This window comes from Alosa pseudoharengus, unplaced genomic scaffold (genome assembly GCF_046254945.1).
Source record: "Alosa pseudoharengus isolate Yale_2024_CS ecotype anadromous, Long Island Sound unplaced genomic scaffold, YU_APseudo_1.1 YU_APseudo_1.1_scf_5, whole genome shotgun sequence".
Lineage (NCBI taxonomy): Eukaryota > Metazoa > Chordata > Actinopteri > Clupeiformes > Clupeidae > Alosa > Alosa pseudoharengus.
The window spans coordinates 2,642,040-2,669,251 of record NW_027468837.1 but is presented as its reverse complement, the minus strand read 5'-3'; the positions used below and the strand labels follow the sequence as shown (position 1 = coordinate 2,669,251).

Sequence of the window (27,212 nt, the reverse complement as noted above, 5' to 3'; positions counted from 1 at the left end):
AAAATAATTTCTTAATGATGTCTTGAGGGGCGCTACAGCAGAGTAAAAAAAAAAAAATACAACTTTTTGAAACTGCGTCATACGGAGCCCCTAAAGGGGCATGATGTTTTTTTTTAGCAGCTATTGGGTTACTTTGCAATAGTTCTGTGTTCCTTCGCAAAGGGAGGGAATACAAAACTATTACAAGGGAACGCAAAAGGAGCTTTAAAAAATGAATAAATAAATGTAAAACTACCAAATTCAACTGTGATCTAAAACTATGATACCATTTTCAGATTTATAGAATGATAAAATATATATATAAAATTCCCTCTAAGTGGCTTTGTGAACAAAATTAAACAATCATTTATCTTACCTTATCAAGTGTTCAAATTTCTGCACTTTAAATAGGCTACATGTATACAAAGAAGCACATGTTTAATTAGATAATGCCTCCTTTATTGAAACATACAATTTCAGAAAACTTGCCATACAAAAAATGTATTGTCTTAAAAGTCATAAACTGGAGAAGTTTAAAGTGTAACTCAGGCGAAAATTGACCCCAGGGTCTTTTTCTACATTAAAACAATTAAATATATGAATGAGAGGTGGGGGATGTTTAGGCAATTTCTTCATGAGCCGGTGACGTTGGATTGTGTTGAAGGCGGAACTGAAGTTGTGCAATGTCAGTCAGGTAGCTGCATATCAATTTTTGTAGATGCCCCTTGTTACTAACACTACAAAGCAGTGTGTTAAATGCTCTGGCAGAGGGAAATGGATAATCCGATTTCATGTAGGTGTTGGGGATATGTGCCTTACCCTGTGCCCGCAGGTCTCGCTCATCTTCTTTAGTCGAGTTTGCTGCATCGTGTGGGTCATTCACACAGATGATACGATCAGCACGACCATGGCGGGCAACACTGCCTCTGTGCCAATTACTTGGCATATCTAGTACGCCATCCCTCCCTGAAGCACCACCCCATGCCAATTGGACATGGGTGGGAGTTGGTGGATGGTCATTGTCACCCTGTCCGCTACACAAGACCTGCTCATCCATCATCTACCTGCATCAAGGCCAGTTGAAGACAGCAAGGAAGATGAGAGCGAGTATGATTGTGATGAAAAGGAAAATGATCTTCTGGACTAATCTTCTATTACTTCTTCTAAACTTTACATTTTTGCCCTCCCGGATGGTGGCCATCTTGGGTTTTGGGGTCAGAACGATGTCTTAATGTTAAAATGATGTCAAAATCATAATCCTTATGGTCAATTTACCACAAAAAGTGTTGTGATGTATCATTCTAGGCGCTCTGGTTAAAAAGTAAATTAATATATTAGAAATTATGTTTTCGCTCTACCAGATGGTGGCTACCTTGGATTTCAGGGCCAAGATGATGTCTAAATCTCAAAATGATGTCAGAATTACAATCCTCATGGTCAATTTGCCACAAAAAGTGTATTCATACATAACTGTAGGTTATGTATAATAATAATACTTTTTTAATATGATGCCAGCGGCCATTTTGGATTCGCCCCTTTAGCAAAAAATGGCACTTGGCACTTTCTTGGCTCTACGGCGCATGCTCTGCTGCGACGACACACAGTCAGTCAATGTTCCATGGCGGCGTCACGTCTCTGTCTACTGTCGGTTTGTTTGTACCAGTGTGTTTAGTGTTTGTTCTGAGAAGTTCACTAGTGTCTGCGTCTTTATCCATCTGTCGTTCTCCCCCTATTCTTTTGTGTTTTATGTTGTCTGTACTGTCCACCTTTTTGCTTGTTTGGTGTTGAGGAGGGAGGGATACTGGGGGGGGGGGGGGTATGGGGGTGTGTTATATGTTATATGTCATGGGGTGTGTTATGTTATATGTTATATGTATGAGGCTGTGGATATCCTGCATGGAATATAATGATGTGTGAAAAAGAATATCCTTATAGGACAATAAAGACTCTATACTATACTATAAATCTCAAAATGATGTCAGAATTACAATCCTCATGGTCAATTTGCCACAAAAAGTGTATTCATACATAACTGTAGGTTATGTATAATAATAATACTTTTTTAATATATTGCCAGCGGCCATTTTGGATTCGGCCCTCTAGCAAAAAATGCCGTTATTTTTGCGAGGGACATGGGGTCTAATTTTTTTTTTAAAGGGTGTATAAAAGTCAAATCAGTCATCAAAACATATTAGCCAGAGAATGGTCACGGAATTGAGGTTTATGACCCAACTAATAAGCTGTGGAGACAGTATTTTTTGTGGATCAACCACTACAGAGCTTGCCCCAGTTTATGCCATGGCCCCAAATCGCAAACAGTGAATTAACTAAGGCCGGTGAGCAAACGCTTCCCAAATAGCATTGTTTAACCAGTAATATTGTTCAAAACAGCACCAAACCTTGTCAGTAGCTTGCTCGGAAATCCTAGTTCTCAGATGTAGAACTCAAATGTGTTTGTAAAATCAAAATAAGAAATGCCACCGACGTTTGTAAGATCAATAAGATCAAATAAGATGTTCTAAATGGAACGCGATGTAAGCTATTTCTGAATTTTGGTTTACTAATAATGTGGTAACAATAATCATTTCAATTCTACCTCAAATCTGATCACTGCAGACTTTATAATGCAGACTCAAGCAGCCTTGAAAGACGCAAACTTTGAATTTGATCAGAGCGGCTCGGGTTATTCGCTGACGCTAACTTGATGTGATTGGCTGGATGACCGTTCAATCAAATCAACAGACCTATTTGTGTCTCTCTGTGTGTGCGTTATCAGAGCCCACCCTTATTAGACATACGGTTCCAACTCTTTACGTGAGCGTTTATTTCCATTTTACTTTCGTTTTAATCTGACAAAAAAGTGTGGGGGATAGAATCGTGTTCCAGGAAAAGTGTGTACGTTATAACACCCACATCCCCCACGCTTGCTACGCCCCTGAATGGCTCTAATACAGCTTACTGGATGATTCTGAAGTTTTGAAATGCATCTGTAACCAATTCCATTGATATGTTTTGCAACAAAAAGATTGCAAAGGTCTTGGGAGAGCTCTTTGGTTTAACCCATCATGAAATGTTTCTTGTGTGACACCTTGGTAACGAAAAACCTTTTTTATAGCCCATCAATATGTACTAACCCAACTTATATTAATTTGCACAGATAGGAGGGATAATTACTCTACTTATACATTCCAGCTCGTTCCTTGCCATTACTTGATTTTGTGTACTGCTTTTTCTTAGCATTGTTCAATACTTTTTCTCTGTGCCATTCCACTTTTTTACTCATAACTCTACTTATGGACATTAGTGTTTGGATTTTTTTTATGTGTGGATTACCTTAGTTAATATTAATGTCTGGTGAAAATGTCATGCAAATAGCCTCATTGGAAGTATACTTACTGAAAAAATTGTTGACATGTTCAATACTTATTTCCCCCGCTATACATATAACATTATAACACATATTATATATTACCTGTTCTCATGTAGTGTCTTCTCTATGGAGGCCTATGTTATTGTGCTACAATAATTAGCAGGCTTAGAATGCACAGTGTTGGTAAATAAAATATCTGTAATCAGTATTCCAACATTTTTCCAAGACTTTTCTTCACATTTGGCCCCAAAACGTTTTTTAGACATTTTCCATAGAATTGGACCGAGTCTTAATAGGACTCTAAAACATATTGTCAAACGACATAATGTTGAAACCATCTGGGCTACTGTAATAACAAATGGTATGTATCTGTCACGGCCCACAGGGAGGACAGGACAGCTTTAAAGGAAAATTTCGTTTTTTAGCACTTTAAGGCCCTTTTCTGGTTTGTTTTGGATGTACTAGAGTGGTGGACACCGAAATTGGCTGGCAATGGGCATACTGTAGTAGACTACTCAAACATGTCCTAAAACAACCCTTAACATTCGTTTTCAAAACTGTGCTACTCACCGAGTGGTTAGTGGAGTTCGTTGACTATTAAAAGCAAATTATATTTCGGTGCAATGTATGATTTCCAGCCGTCTTATTTGCTAGGCCTATTGTGGAACTATTTATTAGGGGACCTCACAACCGTGTATAAACTTCCGCTCAATGTTTGAACCTGAAGCATAGACGGTGGCGCAGTAATATCAATGTGCAATGAGTCTTCCAACAGAAATCAATGGGATTTTACAAAATGCCAAATAAAACACGACAGAAACTGTATTTCGCTACGCTACTTGTTTTGGAACATCAACGAACACCACTAACCACTCGATGAGTTGCACAGTTTTGAAAACGAACGTTAAGGGTTGTTTTAGGACATGTTTGAGTAGCCTACTATAGTATGCCCATTGCCAGCCACCCTGAGAAGTCAAAGGCGATTCAAAACGAGTCAGAAAAGTCGAGACAGGACCAATTGTCAAAATTTCGGTGTCCACCACTCTTGTTCATCCAAAACAAACCAGAAAGGGGCCTTAAAGTGCTAAAAAACTGAATTTTCCTTTAAGTAGGGAGTGAGGCTGATTGGGAACAGGTGCAGGTCATTACTAGACTGGGGAGTGTGAACGAGTGAGGGGAGCTTTAGGAGAGTGAACAGTGGATGTGGCTGGAGGAGAACCTGGTGTGACTGGGACAGTATCCAGCGGAATGAAATGAACATAATATGACCTCATTACCTGAATATAATTCCTAAACACACATTTCCACTTTGTTGCTGTTATTGTTAGTCATCCACCTCCACTGTCCGAGGGTGCAAGTTTGAATTCAGTGCGGGACAGTGTAGATACAGTAACTATAACATTTAGTATATGGTAGTTGTGCTTGTGTATGTGCATGATGACCTGGCAGAGAATTACCTGATCTGAGTTAAGTCAGTTAAACAAACAACTGGAGAGAAGACAGACACACAAATATACATACAGACAAACCGTCCTTGTTTTATAGATATAGATGATAAAACAGTTCTTTTTCATATTTTCGCTGACAAATTTAACAAGGTATCTAGTCACATCACTAATACACAAATGGACAGGGTTTGACTTTATAACACAGAGAGAATGCTTGTAACCCATATTTATGGATCAAAAAATGTTTTGTCACAATGTTTGGCCAATAAATATGAAACTGCAATAAATATGTCCCTCAGGTATTCAAACACACATAGAGTATACAGAAATATTTACAAAGATATTTAAGACGGTACTGAACTACATTTCACTGGCATTGAATAATGATGCTTAAAGAAATGCATTTTTAAGTACAACTTAGTTTCTTTTTTGACATGAATTTGATGTACAGTACATGGCATTGTTTTACAGACAAATGTTGTAATAAGGCATCATTAGAAGCTGTATACTTTGACTTGTGATTTCATCAAAGACTGTGCATAACAGCAGCATGCATTTTCTTTTCATGGAAGGGTTTCATCACGTTTGATAAAATAAACTGAAATTTGATCCATTACCAACTGTACATTATGTCCAGGAATGAGTGTTCATACCTTTTCGGCAAGAACGACAGTCCATATATGTCCATCTTATACATGTGCTATGTGTAAGATAGCAGGTTAATGTCATAGCAGCCATCCACCTGTAAACACACCAGAAAACAAATATCTAATGACTGGTAACATACAGGACAATGCATGTCTAATGACAGGTAACATACAGGACAATGCATGTCTAATGACAGGTAACATACAGGAAAATGCATGTCCAATGACTGGTACCATACAGGAAAATATATATCTTATGACTGGTAACTTTACTTGTGTATAAGACAAGTAAATAACAATATATGTTCTTTCGTTCATCCGTTCTATCTATCTATCTATCTCAACAAATAGGAAATTAGGCATGAGAAGGCATTAAATTCCATTTCAAAGTAAGAGCCGCTGTTTATATATTTCTACAAGTCATTTAAATTATGGGGGAACACAGACACACCACAACCAATTCAGAATGGCTCTGTGACCCACCATGGCTCATATAAAATATCTATTCCATTTTGTGATGCTGGAAACCGATATGTTGTTTCTTTCATCTTTATTTTTTTCATGACAGATGGAAAGCCCCTTCTCCTTCATTGTTCATACAAATGCTATTAAATTCATCCATTGCCAATATATAGAAAAGAATATGCATTGATAGTGGTCCCATATTGGATTTTATCGAAAGGTTTAAAAATTTGTCAAAGGTCACAAATTTCACGTTCAGGTCAAAGGATTTTTACTAACAGCACCTATTGTAGCCTTTATGTTTTCTTGGGCTACATTTCATCTTCATACTTTATTAGCACACAATATGGTCAATCAGAGGACCTGTGGGCCCATGTATGAAACTTGTGTTGAATTCACACTAAAACTTTACTGCAGAACATAAATGGTAAACGTCGCTGCAGAACATAAATGGCAAATGTTTGTGTTGATTGCATGGAAGAGGGGTAAATTATTTTACAAATTATATGGTAAAACCTCAGGTAAAACCATGGAAACTGGCAATGCCTCCTTCTACAATACAGTTTCTGTTTACTTACTTACTTGTCTATATAACCAGTTATACAGTAAGAAACTATAGTATATATACTCTTTTGATCCCGTGAGGGAAATTTGGTCTCTGCATTTATCCCAATCCGTGAATTAGTGAAACACACTCAGCACACAGTGAACACACAGTGAGGTGAAGCACAAACTAATCCCGGTGCAGTGAGCTGCCTGCAACAACAGCGGCGCTCAGGAGCAGTGAGGGGTTAGGTGCCTTGCTCAAGGGCACTTCAGCCATACTGGTTGGGGTTCGAACCGGCAACCCTCCGGTTATAAGTCCAAAGCGCTAACCAGTAGGCCACGGCTGACCCTGGCTATACCATGGAAAAGACATGACTTCATTTTATAGTAGAGGTTTTGCTTACTTACTGAGTAAATCATAAAACCATCGGCAAAAAGCACCAAGTATTTAAGAAGATGTACCATGATCTAATTATTCCTGTAGATGCTGGTACCAGGTAGGTAAAACTTAAAGCAATGGTTCGGAGTAATTTCACCCTAGGGTCCTTTACACCATGACCCCGAGCCAAACACCCTCCCAGAACCTTTTTTTCCCTTACTGTAGAAGTTTCGTACCATTCAGGGCATTATTAGTGGGGTAATTTACGAGATAAAAGTTGGTACCATTACGACTGCAGAAACTCATTAGTTTCTGACAGCGCTACTCGACCAGGGTTCGACCAAGGGAAAACAGGTTCTGGGAGGGTGTTTGGCTCGGGGTCATGGTGCAAAGGACCCTAGGGTGAAATTACTCCGAACCATCGCTTTAATAAACCCATTATAAAAGGCTGTAAGATCAAGCAATTTATTGGAAAGAACTATTTTCCTTTACAGGGTAAATACGACTAAACCTGAGCTGTTGACATCATAAATCCCTGCACTCATAAATGTCATGACTTCTTTCACAGAAAATACACAGTTATTACCAGCCTAAACCGCTCACAAGTACATGGTTCTTAGTAGAGTTGATGGGTTATAGTGGAGGTTTTTCCTGGTATTCACAATATAGTTTCTCTGTATTTATCTACATATTACAAGTAGTAATTACCCAATAATTCTCTGTTTTTACCTTCATGTTACCTGACATGATTAACCAAGAATATACAATAATTGACCATGTATTTAAGTAACTACTTAATAAGTAAGGGACTGTACAGGGAAGGGTTACTACAAATTGCATATGTTTTAGATCTTGTAAGACTTACATCAAAACGGCCAACAGATGCAGTTGTTTGATTGGACTGCATGACTTCAGTCAAAGCCCACATCTGCTGAATGCTAGATGACACTGTCTCAGGGTCCGGAAGTCCCTTCAACAACACCACAAGAAGATTACTGTTAACTTCCCATTATAAATTGTAGACGTGGTACTACTACTACTTTACTACTACTACTTTCTAATAATAATAATAATAATAATAATAATAATACATAAATAAATCTGAACAGCAGAAACAAACAGGCTCCAAATAATTAATGACCATCCATTGACGACATCCATAATCAACTGATCCACTGCTCCCCCCCCCCACACTCTCCACCCTCCCTGCAACCCATTCACTCTATTCATTCACTGCGTTCACTGAAGCTGATGTATCCTCCATAATCCCCAGCATGAAGCCCTCAGCCCATCCCCTTAACCTGATCCCCACATTCCTGCCTCCCCTCACTACTCTCTGGCCTCTGGCATTGTCCACTGCCCCCTCAAGCTTGCTGCCATCACCAGCATACTGAAAAAAACACATTCTTAACACTCTGAGGTCCCAGGCCTTTCAGACAGTTTGAGGCAGTGTGCTACACCTTTTGTAGTATTTCATCTACCTAAAACCATCTATGCAAAAGTGGCACATATTTTTATATTCTAGAAAACATCTACAATAATAACATGAGAGTAAAGTGAATGTAATTAAATTAGTTTTTATTAAAATTAAGTGTAAACACTACACAAAAACCTATTTTCAAAGGTCTTCAAACCATGTAAAAAACACATAATAAATGTACCTAGCCAAGACTTTGTACTTTTGAACCTTATAAACATAAGACATCCCAAAAATGTTTATTTTGTCTGCACAAACAAATGAAGCACAAATGATTCCAACTATGTTGGAGCCATTAGGGTGTAATGGGGTGCTGAGTGACCCCAGGTCACGAAAACAAGTTAAAGTTTAATATCTTTAAGACGGTTTGTGCGTTTTTATCATACATTTTTATTTTGCATGCAAAAACGATGCAAAATACTTTCATTCATATTTTCATCATATGGGGTGCCAACTTCATATAGGTTCAGAATAGGAATTTCTGCACAATTTAATGCATCTTAGATATGATCCCTGAAGCCCAGCATAGAACCTTTGAGAATTTGAACAAAGTGTGAGCCAGACAAGCCTTAAACCCATGACCTTCTGATTGCAACTGAAGCTGGCCTTACATTGTACGATTTCCATTTGATTTCACAGTCGGCAACTAAATTTACAAAGTCGGACAGAAATCATGGGAGTTGTGGCACGACTCCAACACCGGCATACAGGGCCGGTTCTCCCTATACGCACACTACGCAAGTTGCGTAGGGCCCCGCAAGTTAATGAAGGCCCCCTCCCCCGTCTCCTCTTGAGTCAAGCTAGTGACAGACAAGTAAGTAGGCCCTATATAGTTATAGCGACAGTGCCTCATACATTAAGAAGATGAACATGAAACCGAATTACCATTCAGGGTATGAAAAACGGAAGAAACGCCACGAGAATGACAGCGGGAACAGCAGTCGGGTAAACTTGCGTTCGTTCCATGGTTTGATGTCAACATGCGTCTCTCAAGCGCATGTTGCTGGTCTAGCATAGGCCTACCTAACAGGGAAGTGAATCCCCTGATCTGTCTGCGGCTTGCTTGCCAACCTTTCCCAGTCACAGTACTTGGCAAAGTTGTGAAATATAATCGCATATTCCGTTTGTCTGAATGCGGGCGACTGGCTACATTTTTTTTTTAAATGACCGCATCTTTAAATGCGTTCATAACGTGCAGCTCGGGATAAAACCAGCAGTTTTTCAGCAGAAACATGCGAGGACCCGTTAAAACTAATAGTTGATTTTTAATTTTTTTTTAAAATAACTAATTGTTTTACAATGTTTCAGTCAAGCTTTATAGCCTACAACTGAACGTATGCAAAATGGAAAGTAGGCCTAGCCTAATGTATTAACTTTGATTCGCTGTGCTGCATGGACAGTAGATGCACATCGTAAATTAGGCCTATATGAAGTATTAAAATGATTGTTTAAAATAGTCTACGTTTGAAAAAAATATTGAAATAATAAGAGAATCAGGGGAGCCAGTTCATAGCCTATGTCTTTGGCAAGTAGCCTATACAGACACACAGGTGAAGAACAGTCAGCCAGTAGGCTGCTAGCACAACCAGACCCTTACAAAAAAACTGCATTACTTCAAGTGTCAAACTGCAGATTTCTGAGTATGAAAACCTCAGTTTTGGAGAAAATATTTGCAGTTCTTATGCAGGGAATGCAGTATTTTAGACACAAAAAACTGCATTGTAGGCTACTGCATAGTACTGTACTTTACTACAGAAATGCAGTATTTTGGACATGAAAATACTATACTGCACTGTAGCCTACTGTGGTATAACTGAACTGTACTTGAAAAAACTGCTGTTATTTTTTGCAAACAGCCCAGGCACTGAAACTGGGCATTTATTGCTGTGTGAAGGTGATTCACACACTATTATGTTTCTTTCTCCTAGTCCTTTATAGGGAAACACACTATATTTGGTAACTTCCATAGACATCCAAAATGGGGTGGGATGATTGTATTGGGAGCACTGAGTTGTCAGATGATACTGTAAAAAAATGGTTAAATTTTCACACTCAGAGTTCAGGTAGAAGGGCCCCTTAGCAGGATTTTGCTTAGGGCCCCATGGAGGTCTGAACCGGCACTGCCGGCATAAGTAACATGTTTAAAAACGATTGCGTGTTAAGGGCAGTGTTGTAATGTAACGGAGTACAAATACTTTGTTACTGTACTTAAGTAGAAATTTCACGTATCTGTACTTAACTTCGCTATTTAAATTTGTCAACTTTCACTTTTACTCCACTACATTTCCTAGATAAAATGTATACTTTTACTCTGTTATATTTCCACTAAGCATCTTCGTTACTCGTTACTAAAAAATAAATTTAGAAGAAATGTGTGCGACTGCAATAAGGGAGCTTTGGCGAATCACTGCTCCTAGATTGCATTACGCACGCTCCGCACGCCGCACGCTCTATTTCAGCGCTTGTTTGTTGCTAAAGGAGGAGGAAGATGCACAACTGAAACCGCCATGGAAGCACGAGCATAGATATACATAATAAAGGCTAGATGTCTTATGGCAGAGTTTCAAACAGCATCACCTGTGGCCATCTATAGACCCTTTCAACAATAAAAACAAAAACAATGCTTGAACATTCTATTTGGTTCCCAATCTACTTCCTCTGTATTAAGATAACATATGGAATGTTAAAACGGAAGCCTTGTGGGGCCAACTATGATGGAACTCTCTTGAAAGGGTCTATTAAAGGTCCAGTATGTAGGAAATAATGGAAAATAAACTGTAACCATTCCAAATATGATCACCATATGTTGTCAGAGAGTAAGGAAACACGATGAATTGAAGTAATGGCTTATTTGACAACATTACTCTAACCCGTAAAACCCATGAAAAAAATTTGTTACGGGGCGGAATCTCTTGGAATTTTCGTTTATGTTTTGAAAGAATAATTCTAGAATAGCGTATAAATAATGGGCTAGCGCGTCCTCCTATTTGGGTTGCCAAATTAGCAAAGGCCAACTGTCAACAGCTGTCAGTTGTAGTCATGAACGCCTACGAGAGGCAGGCAAATTTCCAAAATTAAAACAAGAAACAAATTAAGTGGACATCGGAGGAGCTTCCTGAGATGGTGACGTCTTCGTCAAACGAAGAATATCAAGTCTGACGCAGAGCTGGCCATATTTCTCCACAACAGGTAGCCTAGGCTAAACTTCATCTGCATCGCTAACTTCAGCTAAATATGTTACGTTGGTTAGAGAGGTATTTTTTGTTTTCACTGTTTCCGTAATGTGTAGCTGGGTCATGGTTGGAGAAACGTTAAAGCTGCAGGTCAACTAACGTTAGCTAAGTCTTCATTACATCTGGCAACCCAGAAGAGGCTTGCGTCTGGTAGTCTTGAGAACGTTCACCAGTGTTTTGATTTTGGCCTGCAGAACGTTCGGTAACAATCCTACAAATCGCACCTTTAACATTTTTTTCATGTGACGTATTCTAGGTTCTATAGCTTTGTTTACATCCACCTGGTAGGCAAGGTACAAGTTGAACCCATTGAACATCGTTGTCTGCAGCTGCCTCTCAGTAGGCTACATCTCTGTATTTCAGCAATGTCAACATTTCAGGCATCAATAAAGGTGATGATTAAACGTTATCCCATTGTTCAATATGTCAAGTCAAGTCAAGTCAGTTTTATTTGTATAGCGCATTTAACGTGCACAGAGTGCAACCCAAAGCGCTCCACATATAAGACATTGTCAATGACACATAGACTAACAAAGACAATAGCGGATGGAGCGGCGTAGTCGCCAGCGTACCCGTGACACCAAAACAGAACTACATTTAAGAAATAACAAATGCAAAAAATGCCGGACGGAGCGGCGTAGTCGCCAGCGTACCCGTGACACCAAGACATACAAGACAGACAACAAACAAATTAATAAATAAAATAAATAAAAATTAAAAATAAAAATTAGTCCAATTTCCAACCGGCTGAAAATGTCCAAGGGCAATGATGACTCGCATGAAACTGCGCACAGCTGTGTCTCCACAACCGATGCATGCAACGCCAACAAAGTTCTTCATCTCACTGGCAGTCTGGAGATAACGTGAACGTTAGGCCTTGTTAGTCTGGAGATCACTGGAAGCATAACAGTCCGAAGTCATGGGCGATCTTGTAGATCAGCAACTCGGTGGACTTTTAACAGCGACCGTAGTTGGTCCGTAATGCAGAGTCATTCAACGTTAACATTAGTCTGCTCAATCCAGACTCCAGGCAGTTGGCATGGCAGCTCACTGGTCAGAAACAGCTCGGCGGCCTCGGCAGATCTTTCGCAGAGTAGCTCCAGCTGCTGTTCCGAGAAATCCCCTCGACCAGACAGTGAAGTGCAGCACCGTCTCACAGATGGATGGGAAGGATGTAAGAGGCCCAGGGCAAAAGCTAGCCATAGCAAGCTCCCAATGGACAGACGTTAACATCAGCCGACTTGAAAGCAGTAAAAGGACTAAGAGAATAACAGGAAAACTATAAAAAAATAATGTAAATAAAGAGAGAAAACATTTAACTAGACAAATCAATACAAAAAATAAACGTGGCATTACATAAAATTACGAACAATACATAAAAACAAACAAAAAAATGATGCCAGACGGAGCGGCATGTCTCGCCAGCGTCCCCGTAACCTAGCACCTATGTGATAGTGTAAACCCACCCAAATATTTAAGTCAGAGTCCATTGCCTATTTATTATAATTATATATGCATATGTCCATAGGTTAATATATTATATTACTTTTACTGTTTCCTTTTTCTCCCATGTTCCTCTCTTTTCTACCTGGCACGAGAGATACAGTCTGTTTGTTATACTCACGTCACTTGTGGTATATAAGCTACTGCGCAGCCGTTGGAAGTTAGTTCAACAAGAGTCAACACAGGGAGTAGGCAATAGCTCTGCTGTGCTTTGTACTGCTGTTCTTAAGATATATTATATTATTCTCCAATCTTCTCGCCAGGTAGGCATCTGAACTATTTTCCTTTCCTTTCTGTGTTTCTTAAGTTGGGTAAATCACAATGGAATAGGTTATTTGAGATAACTGGGAAAACGGACATTGGAGCTAACCGCTCAATGTTATCGTTATTATGCTAGCCTACCGTCTAGCTAACCACAATAGTGATGTTATTTTATTTATGACAAATGTCTGCAATACTTTTGAATGTAACTCATAAATAAGAGTAGTTTTATCATTTGTTTCAAGTTTTTCTTTTGTTTTGTTTTTGGTAGTGTAATGTTACAGTTCACCTCTGAACATTTTGTCAATGTTTAGTGTTTTCATCGTAATGTGTTCAACAAGAGTCAACACAGGGAGTAGGCAATAGCTCTGCTGTGCTTCGTACTGCTGTTCTTAAGATATATTATATTATTCTCCAATCTTCTCGCCAGGAGTTGTGTCTGCGTAGCTAGATTGCTAAAGTGCCTAGTGCCCAACGACCGTCCTGATTTTCACCTGAGCCTGTGGGGAATCCAACGGCTTGTGTCTGCGGCTTGAGATCTACCTGTGCTGGAACACCAGATATTGCCAACGGCTTATGTCAGCGGCTCGAGCTTCTACCTCTCAACCGCTTGTCCTGAATATCGCCAACGGTTTGTGTCTGTGGCTGCGACTCAAGCATCTACCTCTCAACCGCCTGTCCTAGAACGAACTATACACAGGAACAGAACAGAACTTTGTAGAAAGAAGGATCTACTCAGTGGCAGAACACTACCCTCAATTCCAGCTGGTCAGCTGGACAAATAATTCCATTTTGCATAGCACTACACTGTAAATTCTAACATTCAAATTAATAAGAAATAGTAAGTGGGGTTGACTTAGTTTTGACCAATCTGTCGAGAACACTCACTTTATTTGAGTTAGTAGTAACGTGGGAGAGAAAATGCAAACTAACTAAGTAATGTCAAGTTCAGGTAACTCACAAAACACTAGTCCAACACTTGGGCATGCGCAGAAGCCTATCTGGTATACATGCTCATCAGACAAGTTTGAAATCGATTTGCTTTCTTCATGTATTATTCAGAGAACTCTAGTTTAAGTTTTGTTCAGCATATGTCAATGTATGAGTGACTTGTGTCTGATGTTAGGTAGCGTTTAGCTATCCAAGCTAGCCCAACTTTCGTTGCAAACAGTCTGAACTTGGTCCTTATCGTAAACGTGCTAATTACCAACCATTTTATTCGAAAATTCGAAGTATTGTTTTTTAATACTTTTTTAATAACATTTGATTACATTTTTCTGTAGCCATAGGTGTGTAGATTTGAATAAAATCTAGGCTTTTACTGCCTTAAATATCCGATTTTGTTTAACCGGATTTGTAACGTTACACGCAGCCTTACAACACAGTTTACAGCTCTTCGAGTCACGGTATAATGTAATTTTTGGTACATAGCTAATTTAGATACACTTATGGTGACTGTGGGTGCTTGCGTTTCTTTAGGAATCCACCGTCTTGGTTTGTATAGAAATGAATATTAAGTGACACATACACGTAAGAGGTTGGAAATTCATGACGGTTTTTAATATGTGACGTTCCGATATATTTTTGGAAGTTAATAATCTCATATTAATGAGACACCATGCAACAACGTTAACCCATCATGGCTATGATTTTGGTGAACTGATCTGCAGTCGGTATCAGACTAGCGGCTAGCATAATTAACAGAGCCACGTGCGTGCTAAGCTTAACGTTAATTGTTTTAGCAAAGCATTCGAGGCCCCTTTTAGAAACATTTCTATGCGGTTTGGCCTTTCATTGACAGGTTTTTTATCACTGAAAATTCTTATTTCTAAAAACTTCGGCCAAAGTGGAGATTTTTGGAAAATTCCGGTTTCACGCCATGTATAGCAGTTAAACAGGGAATGAATCATGATTAATTTGTTCGACCTCGGTATTAACTAGCATGTTATTGCAGCTTGATCATTAGTTCTAGCTATACTTTTCATCATGGGACAGGAAATGCTTTCAAATTCATTGATTTTATGTTATTTCATATCAACACAACTTATTTTGTCTGGGCAAATGTAGTTTACAATATTAATTTCATTGAGCGTGGTACTAAAATGATCCTTTCTCTTGTCTAGATTTTGTCAAGCAACGAACTCCCTGAATGCAGTGGACCTGTAAGTACTGCACTATTTGTGCTGATAAGAGAGGCTATTTGCTAAAGCATTATCGCCTGAAACATGGCTCCCACGCTCGTACATCATCTATCCCATGCCTTCATAGGGAATGTCTTTGCACTTTTAAAACAAATTTTTCACACATTTGCGAAGACATTTGAAGTTAAAGCAAATAGTTTTATGTCCATATCAAGACTGTAACTTTCGGAGCAATTTTTATTCCACCTTTAATGCGCACAAAAGCAAAGAGCATCAAAATGAGAGTCCATTCAAACCCGAAATTGTTTCTGAGATTAGAGACAGTGTACTTTCTGAACCTGCTGGTAATTTGGATGTTGAAATGATGCAACTGAAGCTGATGTTGAGTTGGAGGTTTCTGAGGTTGATGAAGATGTGGGTGACTTGGACAGACAGTTAGAACATAATGTAGCTGCTCTTTTTCTGAAAATGTCATCAATTCTTAAAGGAAAATTCAGTTTTTAGCACTTTAAGGCCCTTTTCTGGTTTGTTTTGAATGAACTAGAGTGGTGGACACCGAAATTTTGACAATTGGTCCTGTCTCGACTTTTCTGACTGGTTTTGAATCGCCTTTGACTTCTCAGGGTGGCTGGCAATGGGCATACTGTAGTAGGCTACTCAAACATGTCCTAAAACAACCCTGTCAAATGTCACTGAACATGCCTTGCAAGATGTGATGGAGCAGATCAACCAATTGTATTTGCTGTCACAGCCCTTGATGTGATCCTCAGTTCAAAGAGTACTGCAGCAGCATTGTGGAGATGTTGATGAGACTTTAGTGAGTGAGATAGTAAGAGCAGCTACTGAGAGTAATGTGTTTCTGAAATCCAGGTTCACTATCAACTGTAAGCAACCGTGCATCATTCATTTTAAAGGAATTCTCTGTAGTAATGCCTGAGGAGCTGCTTGTCACAGGTCTCACAGGGACGGTTCCCTTTTCAAAGAGAATTCTCTTTTGTCTGAGGAAGAGTTCAGAATTTCGCTTTTCTTGTACATCGATGATTTTGAGGTGTCAAACCCCTTGGGATAGTCTAGAAAGAAGCACAAGCTATGTGCCATCTACTGGGTGCTTGACACCCAAAATATCACTCCACACTTCATGCCATTCAGCTTGCACTGCTTTGCAAGGTTGACGCCATTAAGGAATATGGCTATGATGAAATTCTTTGCTGTCTTGTTTAGGATGTTGTCTCTCTTGAGCGTCAAGGTGTGTATGGTGAGCAGTTAGGAGCATTAGAGGCACTGTATCATTTGTTGCTGCAGACAATATTGCTGCTCACTTTGAAAGCTTCACAGTTAGTCACATGTGTCATTTCTGTATGGCCACGCGGGAAGGAATACAACACACAGAAGTGCAGTCAGGTGCATTCCAACAAATAACAAAAGAAAATCATGATCATCAGGTGCAAGAGGTATTGCAGGATGAAACCATGGCTCGAAAATATGGTGTTAAAAAACGTTTCCCACCGGACCTTTTGCATGATCTCTTGGAGGGCATTGTTCCTTTTGAATTGGCGTTGTGTTTAAAGGCATTGATTGCAAAAAGATACTTCTCACTTCTTAATTTAAATATGGCCATCAAACAGTTTCCTTATTCGTTTTCTGATAAGACGAATCAACCTCAGGTCATCGGGAAAACATTTAATAATAATAACTTGGACTTATATAGCGCCTTTCATGGTACCCAAGGTCGCTTTACAATGGGGGGGGGGGGGGGGGGGGTTAGGGGTCAAAGGACTTGGTGAAAAGATATGTTTTGAGTTGCTTTTTGAACATGGGCAGGGACGGGGCAGAGCGGACATGGAGTGGTAGACCAGAGTGTGGGAGCGTTGGCAGAGAAAGCCCTGCCCCCAAAAGTCCGCAACCTGGTGCGGGGGGTGGCCAGCAGGTCCTTGTCAGAGGACCGCAGGGAGCGTGACTGAGTGTAGGGGTGGAGGAGGTCTGTGAGGTATTGTGGTGAGAGTCCATGGAGAGATTTGTAGGACAGCAGGAGGATCTTGTAGGCGATGCGTGACTTAACTGGCAACCAGTGGAGCTGTTGGAGAATGGGAGTGATATGCTGCCAGGGCTTTGTGTGGGTTAAAACCCTGGCAGCTGAGTTCTGGACATGCTGGAGTCTGCTAAGGGCCTTGGTGGGCAGTCCAGACAGGACACCATTGCAGTAGTCCAAACGGGAGGTGATGAAGGCGTGGATTCAGATTCAGATTCAGAAAACTTTATTAATCCCATCAGTGGGCAATTAAGTTTGCAGTCCCGGTCTCCATCAATCTACAATAAATAGTATAAAAAAAAAAAAAGACATATACATCTTAACACACACATACAGTCAGGCACCCTGTCCTGTCAGTGATGAACAGCGCTCAGTAAATCAAAATTTCAGTAGTGTACTCTGTCCCTTCAACCTTATTTAATAATCTAATGGATGTAGGGATGAAGGATCCAGAATACCTTTTTGTTTTTGTCCTGACAGAATAATAGCACCTCCCAGAGGGCATTAATGAAAATTCACCACCCAAAACATGATCAGGCTGACTGATGATACTTTTAGCCTTTGGGGCTGCCTGTTTGTTAAACAGAGCACTCAGACTATTTAGCTGTGTTCCAATAATCTTTGATGAAGTGTTAACAATGCTGCTGAGACTGTTCCTGTCTTTGACTGATAGGCTATTGAACCAACATAAAAAAGAAAAAGTTAAAAGACTCTCAATAAAAGACTGATAAAAGTTACGTAAAATGGTTTTAGAGACACTGAAGGAGTTAAGCTTCCTCAGCAGATGAATTCTCTGTTGTCCCTTTTTGACAATTGTCTCAGTGTTTACATGAAACTTGAGCTCACTGTCAAATATTGTACCTAAGTACTTGTAAAAATCAACGATTTCCACATCCCCCCCATGTATGACACTTGCTATTGGATCTGCTTTTGTCCTCCTAAAATCAATTATGAGCTCCTTTGTTTTGGCTACATTTAAATCTAAAAAATTATTGTCGCACCACTTCACAAATGATGTCAAAGCTAGCCCATGACTGGAATGTGGACCTTGGAATAAAGATAGCAGTGCAGTGTCATCTGAAAACTTGGTAGCTTCCTTGTTGAGAAGACCTGCAGCTATCTGTGTACAAAATAAATAACAAGGGAGAGAGTACACATCCTTGCGGCGAGCCAGTGTTTGAAGTAATAGGTTGGGACAACTGACCATTTACGAAGACTCTCTGTGTTCTATCTGTTAAAAAATGTAAAAGTAGTAGCAATAGTTGATTCGGTACCTGAAAATCATTTGCTAGTCTCTCGATCAGGATATGTGGCTGCATTTTGTTGAAAGCAGAAGAAAAATCTGCAAATAAAAGCCTAACATTGGACTGTATCTACAATAAAAAGTTTTGCGTCATCAACACTTCTACCAGTTTGATAAGCAAACTGTAATGGATCCAGTTTTCCAGTGACCAAGGACATCATTTCAACTCTAAGGATTTTTTCAAAGATTTTCATCACCAACGACGTAAGAGCTACTGGTCTAAAATCTTTCAACTCCTTGGGTTTATTTAGTTTAGCTAGTGGAATTATGGTGGAGCTCTTCCATATCTGGGGAATATGGCCTTCTTTTGCACACATATTGAAGAGGCAGGTGAATACTCCACTTAGTTGGTCTGCACAGAAGCGTAATGTGCGCCCACAGACAGCATTAGGACCAGCAGCCTTCCTAATATTGACCTTCTTAAACAGGGATGTTACTTGTTCCTGAGATATCATTAGGTCATTATTAGGAACCAAAGTGTTTCTCAACATAGAAATATTGTCAGAGAAGTCAGATGATTCAAAACGTGAGTAAAATAAATTAAAAGCATTAGGAAGATCACATGACTCAACCCCTTGAACAGTAATAGGCATTCTCCTTTCGGCTTGTTGGTTTAATGATGCCATTGACTTAATTCCTCGCCAGGCGGCTCTAAGATCCCCCCCACTGTATTGTTCTTCTACTTTCCTTCTATATTTCATTTTAGCTTTCCTGATCTCGTTTTTTACTTCTTTGGACACTGCTTTAATCTCCCAAATGTCCCCAGTGTAGACAGTCCTCTTTTTCTTGTTAATGACAGATTTAAGTTCTTTCGTCACCCATGGTTTATTGTTAGGAAAAGTGACAGTTGTTTTAGTGGGGATAACCATGTCCACACAGAATGTGATGTGATGATGATACAATGTCTGCTAGTTCATCAATGTTCTCAGACCCCTCCTGAAAGCACTCCCAGACCGTACACTCAAAACATGCTTGAAGTGAGGAGATACTGTCCTCTGACCAGACTTTCACAGTTCTAAGCGTCTAAAAGAGGGTTTGTACACTGGTACGAGGTAAACGCTGTTGTGGTAGGAAGCTCCCAAGGACGGCATGGGTATGGAGCTGTAAGCCCCACCTACTGACCCATAACACCGATCAATAGAGGTCATTTTCTGTGTTGTAGCGCAAGTCACATATTGCTCATACGTTCTCATAGTCCTACTCAAATCACAGTGGTTAAAATCCCCCAAAATGAATTTAGCTGCGTCGGGGCAAATTTCGTCCAGTTTGTGCGTAGTGTCTGCAATCAGCTGAGCAGCAGCTGCTGCATTAGCGTGTGGGTGAATATATACCAGTGTATAAAAAAGTTGTTGGAACTCACGCGGAAGGTAGAAGGGGCGGAGTGAGATGGAAAGCAGTTCTATGTCGGCGGTACAGATTTTTTCCCTGACCGTGATGATGTTGCAATACCGCTCATTGATATAAAAACACACCCCTCCTCCTCTGCTTTTCCCTGTCGTCTCCGATGACCTGTCAAGCCGAATTGGGCTTCCAAACCCAGTTATTGACAGATCCTCATCTCGATCTTGGCCGGTGAGCCATGATTCCGTGAAAGCGAGTAAACATGACTCCCTGATCTCCCCTCTGGTCTTAGTCCATAATTCCAGTTCGTCGGTCGTGTTGCGGATGGATTGCACATTTGATAGCAGTATAGTGGGAAGCGGTGGTAACTTGCGGCGATTGTCCAACCGAAAAGTTTTGAGTCTCCGGCGTAGGCCGCCTCTCTTCCCCCTCTTCCGAGGCCTCGGGGCCGGCGGTTTATACTGCAGCGCCCTCGGGATGGTATCAGGGATAATCCTGGAGATTGAAGTCCGCAACGAGAGGAAAAACTCTCTGCTGTATGCTCTCCCGGTAATTCCACGTCCACCTGCTTCCCAACAGGCAGGGGAACCCAGTAACAACGATACCGAGAGGAAGAGCACAAAAAGCTCCAAGAGAATTCCCATAATTTGCATGGCTGAAAATCACTGACAGTACACATTCATACGCAAAATTAAGTTTTAAAAGAGTCCGTTTAAGCAGTTCCAAACATTAAAAGATAGAGACGCAAGCTGCTGGGTCGCACACTAAGGAGCGCCCCCTACATGGGATGAGTGTCTCAGTTACTGAAGGTGTGAGTGAAGGCCGGAGTCGTGAGATGTTTCTGAGGTGGTAGAAAGCAGACTTGGTGATATTGTTGATGTGAGCCCAGAAGGAGAGAGTGGAGTCCAGAATAACACCCAGGTTGCGCACCTCAGTAGATGGGGAAATGGAGCAGCCATCCACAACCAGGGCCAGGTCTCCAATTTTCCTGAGTAGTGGTGCAGGGGTGCATTTGCCTCAAAGGGAACAATTGGGGGAAATGGCCATGAAAATTGGGCACTTCTTCGACTGCTACCTCTCTTGATAGGCCATCTCATCCCAGAGGGCGATGAGACTTGGGAAGTTGTGATGCACTTAAAATATGTAGTGGAGTTGTCATTGTCCGTAGGCTTCACAGAGGAGTCTGTGTGCTTTCTGCAGTGCAAAATTTCAGAACACAGAGGTACATTTCAAAGTGTGACAAAAGACTACGACCTAAACACCACTATGTGGAAGATTACCCTGGGCTTATTAAAATGTTTGGACCTCTATCTCATGTGTGGACGATGCACTTTGAAGGGAAACACAAGTTTTTCAAAAAAGCGGTGCGTCACACCAACAATTTCAAGAACATAGCCCTCTCTTTAGCTGTTAAGCATCAGAAGATGATATCATTCCAACTAGCTGCCACCTCCTTTTTTAAGCCATCCATCGAAATTACCAAAGTGAAGTCTGTGATGGTTTCTTCTTTTCCAGAAAATATCCAGAACTCACTCTATGAAATGAATGCCCGGCAAAGCAGTCCTTGTGGCGTCTTCTGTATGCGTAGACAGCGTTAAGTACAGTGTGGACATGGTGGTTTCTGTTGGTTCTTGTTCCGGGCTCCCAGATTTCAGAATGATCACAAAGATTGTGGTGATCAACACTAACATTGTGTTTGTCTGCAGGCTTATTATGACAGCGTGGTACGACGAACATCTTAGGGCATATGAACTGTGTGGGGGTCATGTATCTACCTTCTTGGTCACCCACTTAACTGAATTGAATGATGTTTTTCCCCTATCAGTCTACAGCATTGGAGGCAGGCAGCTAGTTACACTTAAGAGGTATATCTTGTGTTATTACACGGCTCTTCAGAGTGCTGCAGAAAGTTCCATTCACATTAATGGGCATTCCCAACGTTCGGGCCTATGTGAAATCTATATAAATCACCGGCAAAGTATATAATCACCGCTGTCAATGGCAACAGGTTGATTAACGTCTTTCATATCCCTCCGCAAGAATTCCGTTCGCTTATTGCAATGGAATTTCATTGAAAGGGAAAGTAAGCTAGTAAGACGTTGCCACGCAACACCTGAAACTGTCAAGTTCTATCTGTGTGGCGAACTATTTATTTTGTCAGCGGAAGACACGAAACGGTAGCAAAATCATTTTTAAAGATTCATTGTGTTAGGTTTCTTTTCTCGTTTTGGCAAGTAGCCGTGTAATAGCCGGGTTCTGTTCTCCCTGTCGGGACTTGTTTTCTGATAATTACCGGCGGACAATACATTATCCCTTACCTAAGTAATGTTGGAAACGAATCTATCTAACCCCCCCCCATTCTATTTTTTTAAAATGGCTCGAATATTATTACTCGTCATCGTAAATGAAGATGACATCCGAAAGATTACAGTCACTGAAAGACCGCAGGATGTGGAAGAGCTGAAAAGCCGCCTAAAAGATGAACTACAGCTCCAGTATGATTTTGACATCGAATACCAAGATCAGGATTTTGATCAAGCTTTGTGTAACTTAACTAATATGACCGAGCTGTCCGACAAAGCAACACTAAAACTTATCCCCATGGTCACACTAAATTAACCACCATTACATCACCTGCGTCAACATCATTCTTTGACAGTGAGGCTGACACAGTCATTGTCTCCACCAGGATCACCCGTCAACAATGCCAGACAACAATGGCCACAGATTTTTCCAATCCCAAATTTTTCTGTTGACGTGAATTACAAATTGAGGCAAGCAGAACTTGCTTACTTAAAAGATGGTACTCTGCTGTGTCCGTCACGCGACATGAAGCACGACATCCTTGAAAAAATTGCGGAAGCCATTTATTCCTTCAAGGCTTACCCTACAGATGAGCAGTTTAATGATGTGGCAAAGGCCTTGATCTCTAAACATCCAAGCCTTACTTAACCTGGGACACAAACAGGCTGGTATGGCTGGAAAAGCAGCTTCAAATTTAAGATGGGAAATTTTCGTACTAAATTAAGAAAGACTGGGTGGGAAGACGTTGCTATCAATGGCAGTAAGAAAAGCAAGGTCAACCCGGGAGGAGATCATTCATCAAAAAATATTAAACGACCAAAAAGAGGCGAGGCCAACTACCTGCCAAACATGCCCGAAAGAAAAAACTGAAGCAAACCTTGAAACAATTAGAAACAATCTAGTTGAAGAAATGAAAAAGAAAAAAACAAATGGACTCATGATTCTGCAAATGATGGATCAAACGTTCCCGATGCGCCGACGGGAGATCGTCAGAGATAAGCCTGATGTATAGAGCATAATGGACCAATGGCCGGCTCTCTTCACCAAAGGCCAGGTAAGCTTATTCTTCTATTTCAAAGAATAAATGAATGCTGTGGTCATAATGATTTCAGGCTCAATTATGTCTAAGGTTATTTAGTGGATCAAACTCATGTTTAATGTATATTTCCCCTGCTTCCCCCAACCCACATATTTTTCAGGTGTGTGCTGAGTTCAACAGAGTAGCAAGCAAGAATCTGGAGGGAGATTTCTTTGAGGCGCTGGACCAGCTCATTCCGCATTTTTTGCAGCTGTTCAAGGAAAGAAATGGGACCGCTAGGCAGAAGCTGACAGAACTCATGCAGGACATCAACTTTGTAGTAAGGAATTTTATAACATGTCTTCACATATTGTCAAGGGTGATTTCAGTATCTTGTAAGATCCTATTGGTTTTAGTCATTTCCATGGAAAAGTTAAAGGTTGTATCATCGATTGCAGGCCCAAACATAAGCAGGCCGTCAAAAAAACGCATCTCTGTAGGCAGCCTAGGCTCTGAGATCTGCACACAAACAATTGCTAACAACAAGTGTTGTCAACCACTCAAAGGCAAAACAAAGTGTTCCAACCAATAACCGATGAGATGCACGTTCAGGAGAGTATCGATTGCACGGGAGGGAGGGGCGGGAGTAGTGAGCTAGCTCTGTTTTGTTTGAACGTCAACAGAAGTTACGTTACCCCACCATTGCTGATACAACCTTTAAGGGCAGCCACAGACATAATGGTTACCCTCCTGTTCTTTGTTGTATGGGCTGTAAAGTTTTTGTATAGTGGCAGACAAGTGGTATTTTGAGGAATCCTGTTCAACCAGACTTAAACTTTGTTCTGTTGGGATGTTTAGTTTGTGTCTTGTGAATGTTTTAACCTTTATTGTCTCTGTATCTTTAGACATCAGATGTGATAGCCCAGCGCACCTTGGTCCTCAAAGGAATTCCTATCTTGCTTGGAGACAAGTCCAATGAGTTCTACAGGACAACATTTGTAAGTATACTTACACGGAAGGAAAGAAATCTTGGATCTCAATTTGTTTAGCAAATTATCATATCTACTCATGGTTATTTATCTACACAAGATATTTATTCACAATTGTGCAATGCACATTGGAAATTGCCACTTATTCCCCATCTTTATACGTTCAATGACTTGGGGTGACGAGGGGGCCCATTGGACATTTTATAAAATAGTACAAGGATATACAGTTGCTATCCTATTCAGCCTAACCTACACTGAGTACTGACTTAAAGAAGACATCTGGGTCTGGTTTCCAAGAGTCACCGAGTGTTGCAGGAAGCGAAAAAACAGCAAAGATCCAACATTGACCTAGATCTCCCCTAGGTGACCTACTGTATGGGGAAATATTTTAAACGTTGCTTTTGGACTCTTATCATGCTCAGAAGATCATAATTAGAGCTACAGTATCAATTCAATTTTATGACATAACACCAGTCACTCGCTTCTGTCAAGTGTCATTTTTTTTTTGTCATGATAAGTTATGACAGTGTCATGTCACTCTTATGTAGATACTGTCAAGTAAAATGTTACTGCAAGATCTAAGTCTAGGTTGGAACCAACATTTGTTCGAGTTCATATAACAATAGGTGACCCTAGGAAAACAGACCTACAGTCATATGCAAAAGTTTGGACACCCATGCTAAAGTTGACTAAAAAGAGAAATAAAAAATCATCTTACAGGGTGTCCTTACTTATGCACCCTGTATTTTAAGGAAGAATATTTATTTATTTATTTATGATGCATGATAGTTTTACAATGAAAATTGGTGTCCTTACATTTGGATTTTTACTCTTTTTTAAATTTACTCTTTTTTTTTAATTGTAAAAAATGTCAGGAAGTCTCCTTTAATGTACACTTTAGTTTTTTTCAATAAACAAATCAAATCAGAACAGCTCAACAAATTATTTTATGTGTTTTCTCCAAATGCATCTTGGGGATTTCTGCAGTATTGCTGTTTTGCCTGCTGCTTAATGTGATAGATAGCCAATTGCCTGTAGTTGATTTATTTTATTTGTCGTGTGTTGGGCTAAAATGAACAAAAAACTACCGACCACTCTTCCAGACATACTGCTGATGCGTAAGTCAACACAGTTCCATTGCTGATGCCCAAAACAGTTCAAGTTCTCTTTCACTGCTCCATAGAATACACAACTCCAGCCATCAACCCATAGCCCTGTTGTGCAAGGTGAAGTCAGTGGGTAAAAATGATCAAATTTGGTGCAACATTGAGTGAATGAGAAGCTGCCAGCTAAAGCTAACCTAACTTACGTTAACTTGCCTTCATAGGTTGGCTTTAGCTGCCAGTCCGCTATTCGGTCTGTACTAAATTTCCTTGTTCTTTTTGCATCTGACAGCACTCTGTGATCTCAATCAACAGGGCTATTGGTTGAAAATGAAGTTCTCTGACATGGCTTTAATCCTACTGTACTCTGTTTTGGCTCATGGATCAACAGTATGTCTGTAAGGAGTGTGCTGAAAAGTACACCCTGCCTACAGTGAAGGATGGTAGTGTTTCAGTGCTGTTCTTGGACTGTTTCCCTACTTTTGGTACGAAAAGCTTGCAGTGTGTGAAGGGAAAGCTGGACAAATTTTTTGGTAACAGTTTTGTTCATTAGTAGCAACACATGATTATTTTTGGTCACCCTTTACTGTTTTCAGTTAATTCAGTCACCTGAACTTAAATGTAGAGTAACGACTCCAAAGACTTGCAAACAACTTTTTTTTGCATATGTGTCTTCACAGGACACTGTGACAGAGGGGGATGGGGCCATCACATCGGTGACTATTGGTGTGCTCACCGTTCTTGGAGAGATTGACAGCGAACATAATTTCCGAGGTCCAAGCTCGTTTCAATTCCAGCCCAGGTCCCATGCAATTATTCTTGAGGGAAGTATTGTGATGGACAATATTCCAGACTTGCCCCTCGCTGTTTGCCTTCTGTTTGGCCTCACATACGCCTTACACCTTGATTATCCCAAATGCATGTCAAATACCCTGAGATTCATTCAGTCCGCCATGCTCGGATTGGGAAGCAAAACCCTCCCACCAAAGTTGCTGAGTTTGAAAAATGCCCTACTGAGATAGAAGCGCTCGTGCGCCCAAGCGCTCTTGTTTTTTTTTTATGTTAAAGGTGACCTAAGTTCTTTAGTTTTATAACATGGTTGGGTCTTTTGGCCACTATACTGCCAGTAGGCAAGGATTATGCAGTGTGTTTCTTTTGGCCACTATACTGCCAGTAGACAAGGATTATGCAGTGTATTTCTTTTGGACTTTTCTGGTTCTGCTGATCCCAGGTTCAGTTTTATAAAGCATTTTAACATGTCTACTTGCTGATCCCAGGTTCAGTTGTATTAAACATTTTGATATGTCTACTTGCTTCAGGCATCAGGACACATTTGCACAGCACAATATGTGTGGAAGCTAACACACTAGAAAACCGCCATCAGTTGCTTCAGTGGTGTTAATGTACCCCTCTTCTTTCTCTCTCTCTTCCTCCCCCTTCTCTCTCTCTCTCGCCCCTCCTCCTCCCCCTCCTCTCTCTCTCTCCTCCCCCACCTCTCTCTCCTCCTCCCCCTCCTCTCTCCCTCTCTCCTCCTCCCCCACCCCCACCTCTCTCTCTCTCTCTCTCTCTCCTTCTCCCCCTTCTCTCTCTCTTCCTCCCCCTCCTCTCTCTCTCTCCTCCTCCCCCACCCCCACCTCTCTCTCCTCCTCTCTCTCTTTCCTCCTCTCTCTCTCTCTCCT

The 27,212-nt window shown here is 40.6% G+C and overlaps 2 protein-coding genes across 4 annotated transcripts in view; one reads left to right on the top strand and one right to left on the bottom strand.

The window, feature by feature from the left end:
* Nucleotides 1–4,863: 4,863 nt before the first annotated feature.
* Nucleotides 4,864–27,212, bottom strand: part of nicn1 (nicolin 1) — a 101,442-nt gene continuing 79,093 nt past the window's right edge. Inside the window, exons 6-7 of one of the 3 annotated variants that reach the window (XM_076267923.1) lie at nt 7,697–7,801; nt 4,864–5,539 (exon numbers count right to left, since the gene is read on the bottom strand). In XM_076267923.1, coding sequence (XP_076124038.1) covers nt 5,498–5,539; nt 7,697–7,801 — 147 coding nt within the window. In that variant the 3' untranslated portion in view covers nt 4,864–5,497. Of the gene's footprint in view, nt 5,540–7,696; nt 7,802–17,257; nt 17,754–27,212 lie in introns of those variants that run through there. The other 2 variants (XM_076267924.1, XM_076267922.1) reach the window with 2 other exon arrangements.
* On the top strand, nt 21,544–26,993 carry LOC143104572 (uncharacterized). Its single transcript, XM_076268688.1, has 4 exons — nt 21,544–23,477; nt 23,623–23,781; nt 24,347–24,439; nt 26,214–26,993. Exons 1-4 carry the CDS (start codon nt 23,442–23,444, stop codon nt 26,553–26,555), a joined length of 630 nt encoding a protein of 209 aa, XP_076124803.1. The 5' UTR covers nt 21,544–23,441; the 3' UTR covers nt 26,556–26,993.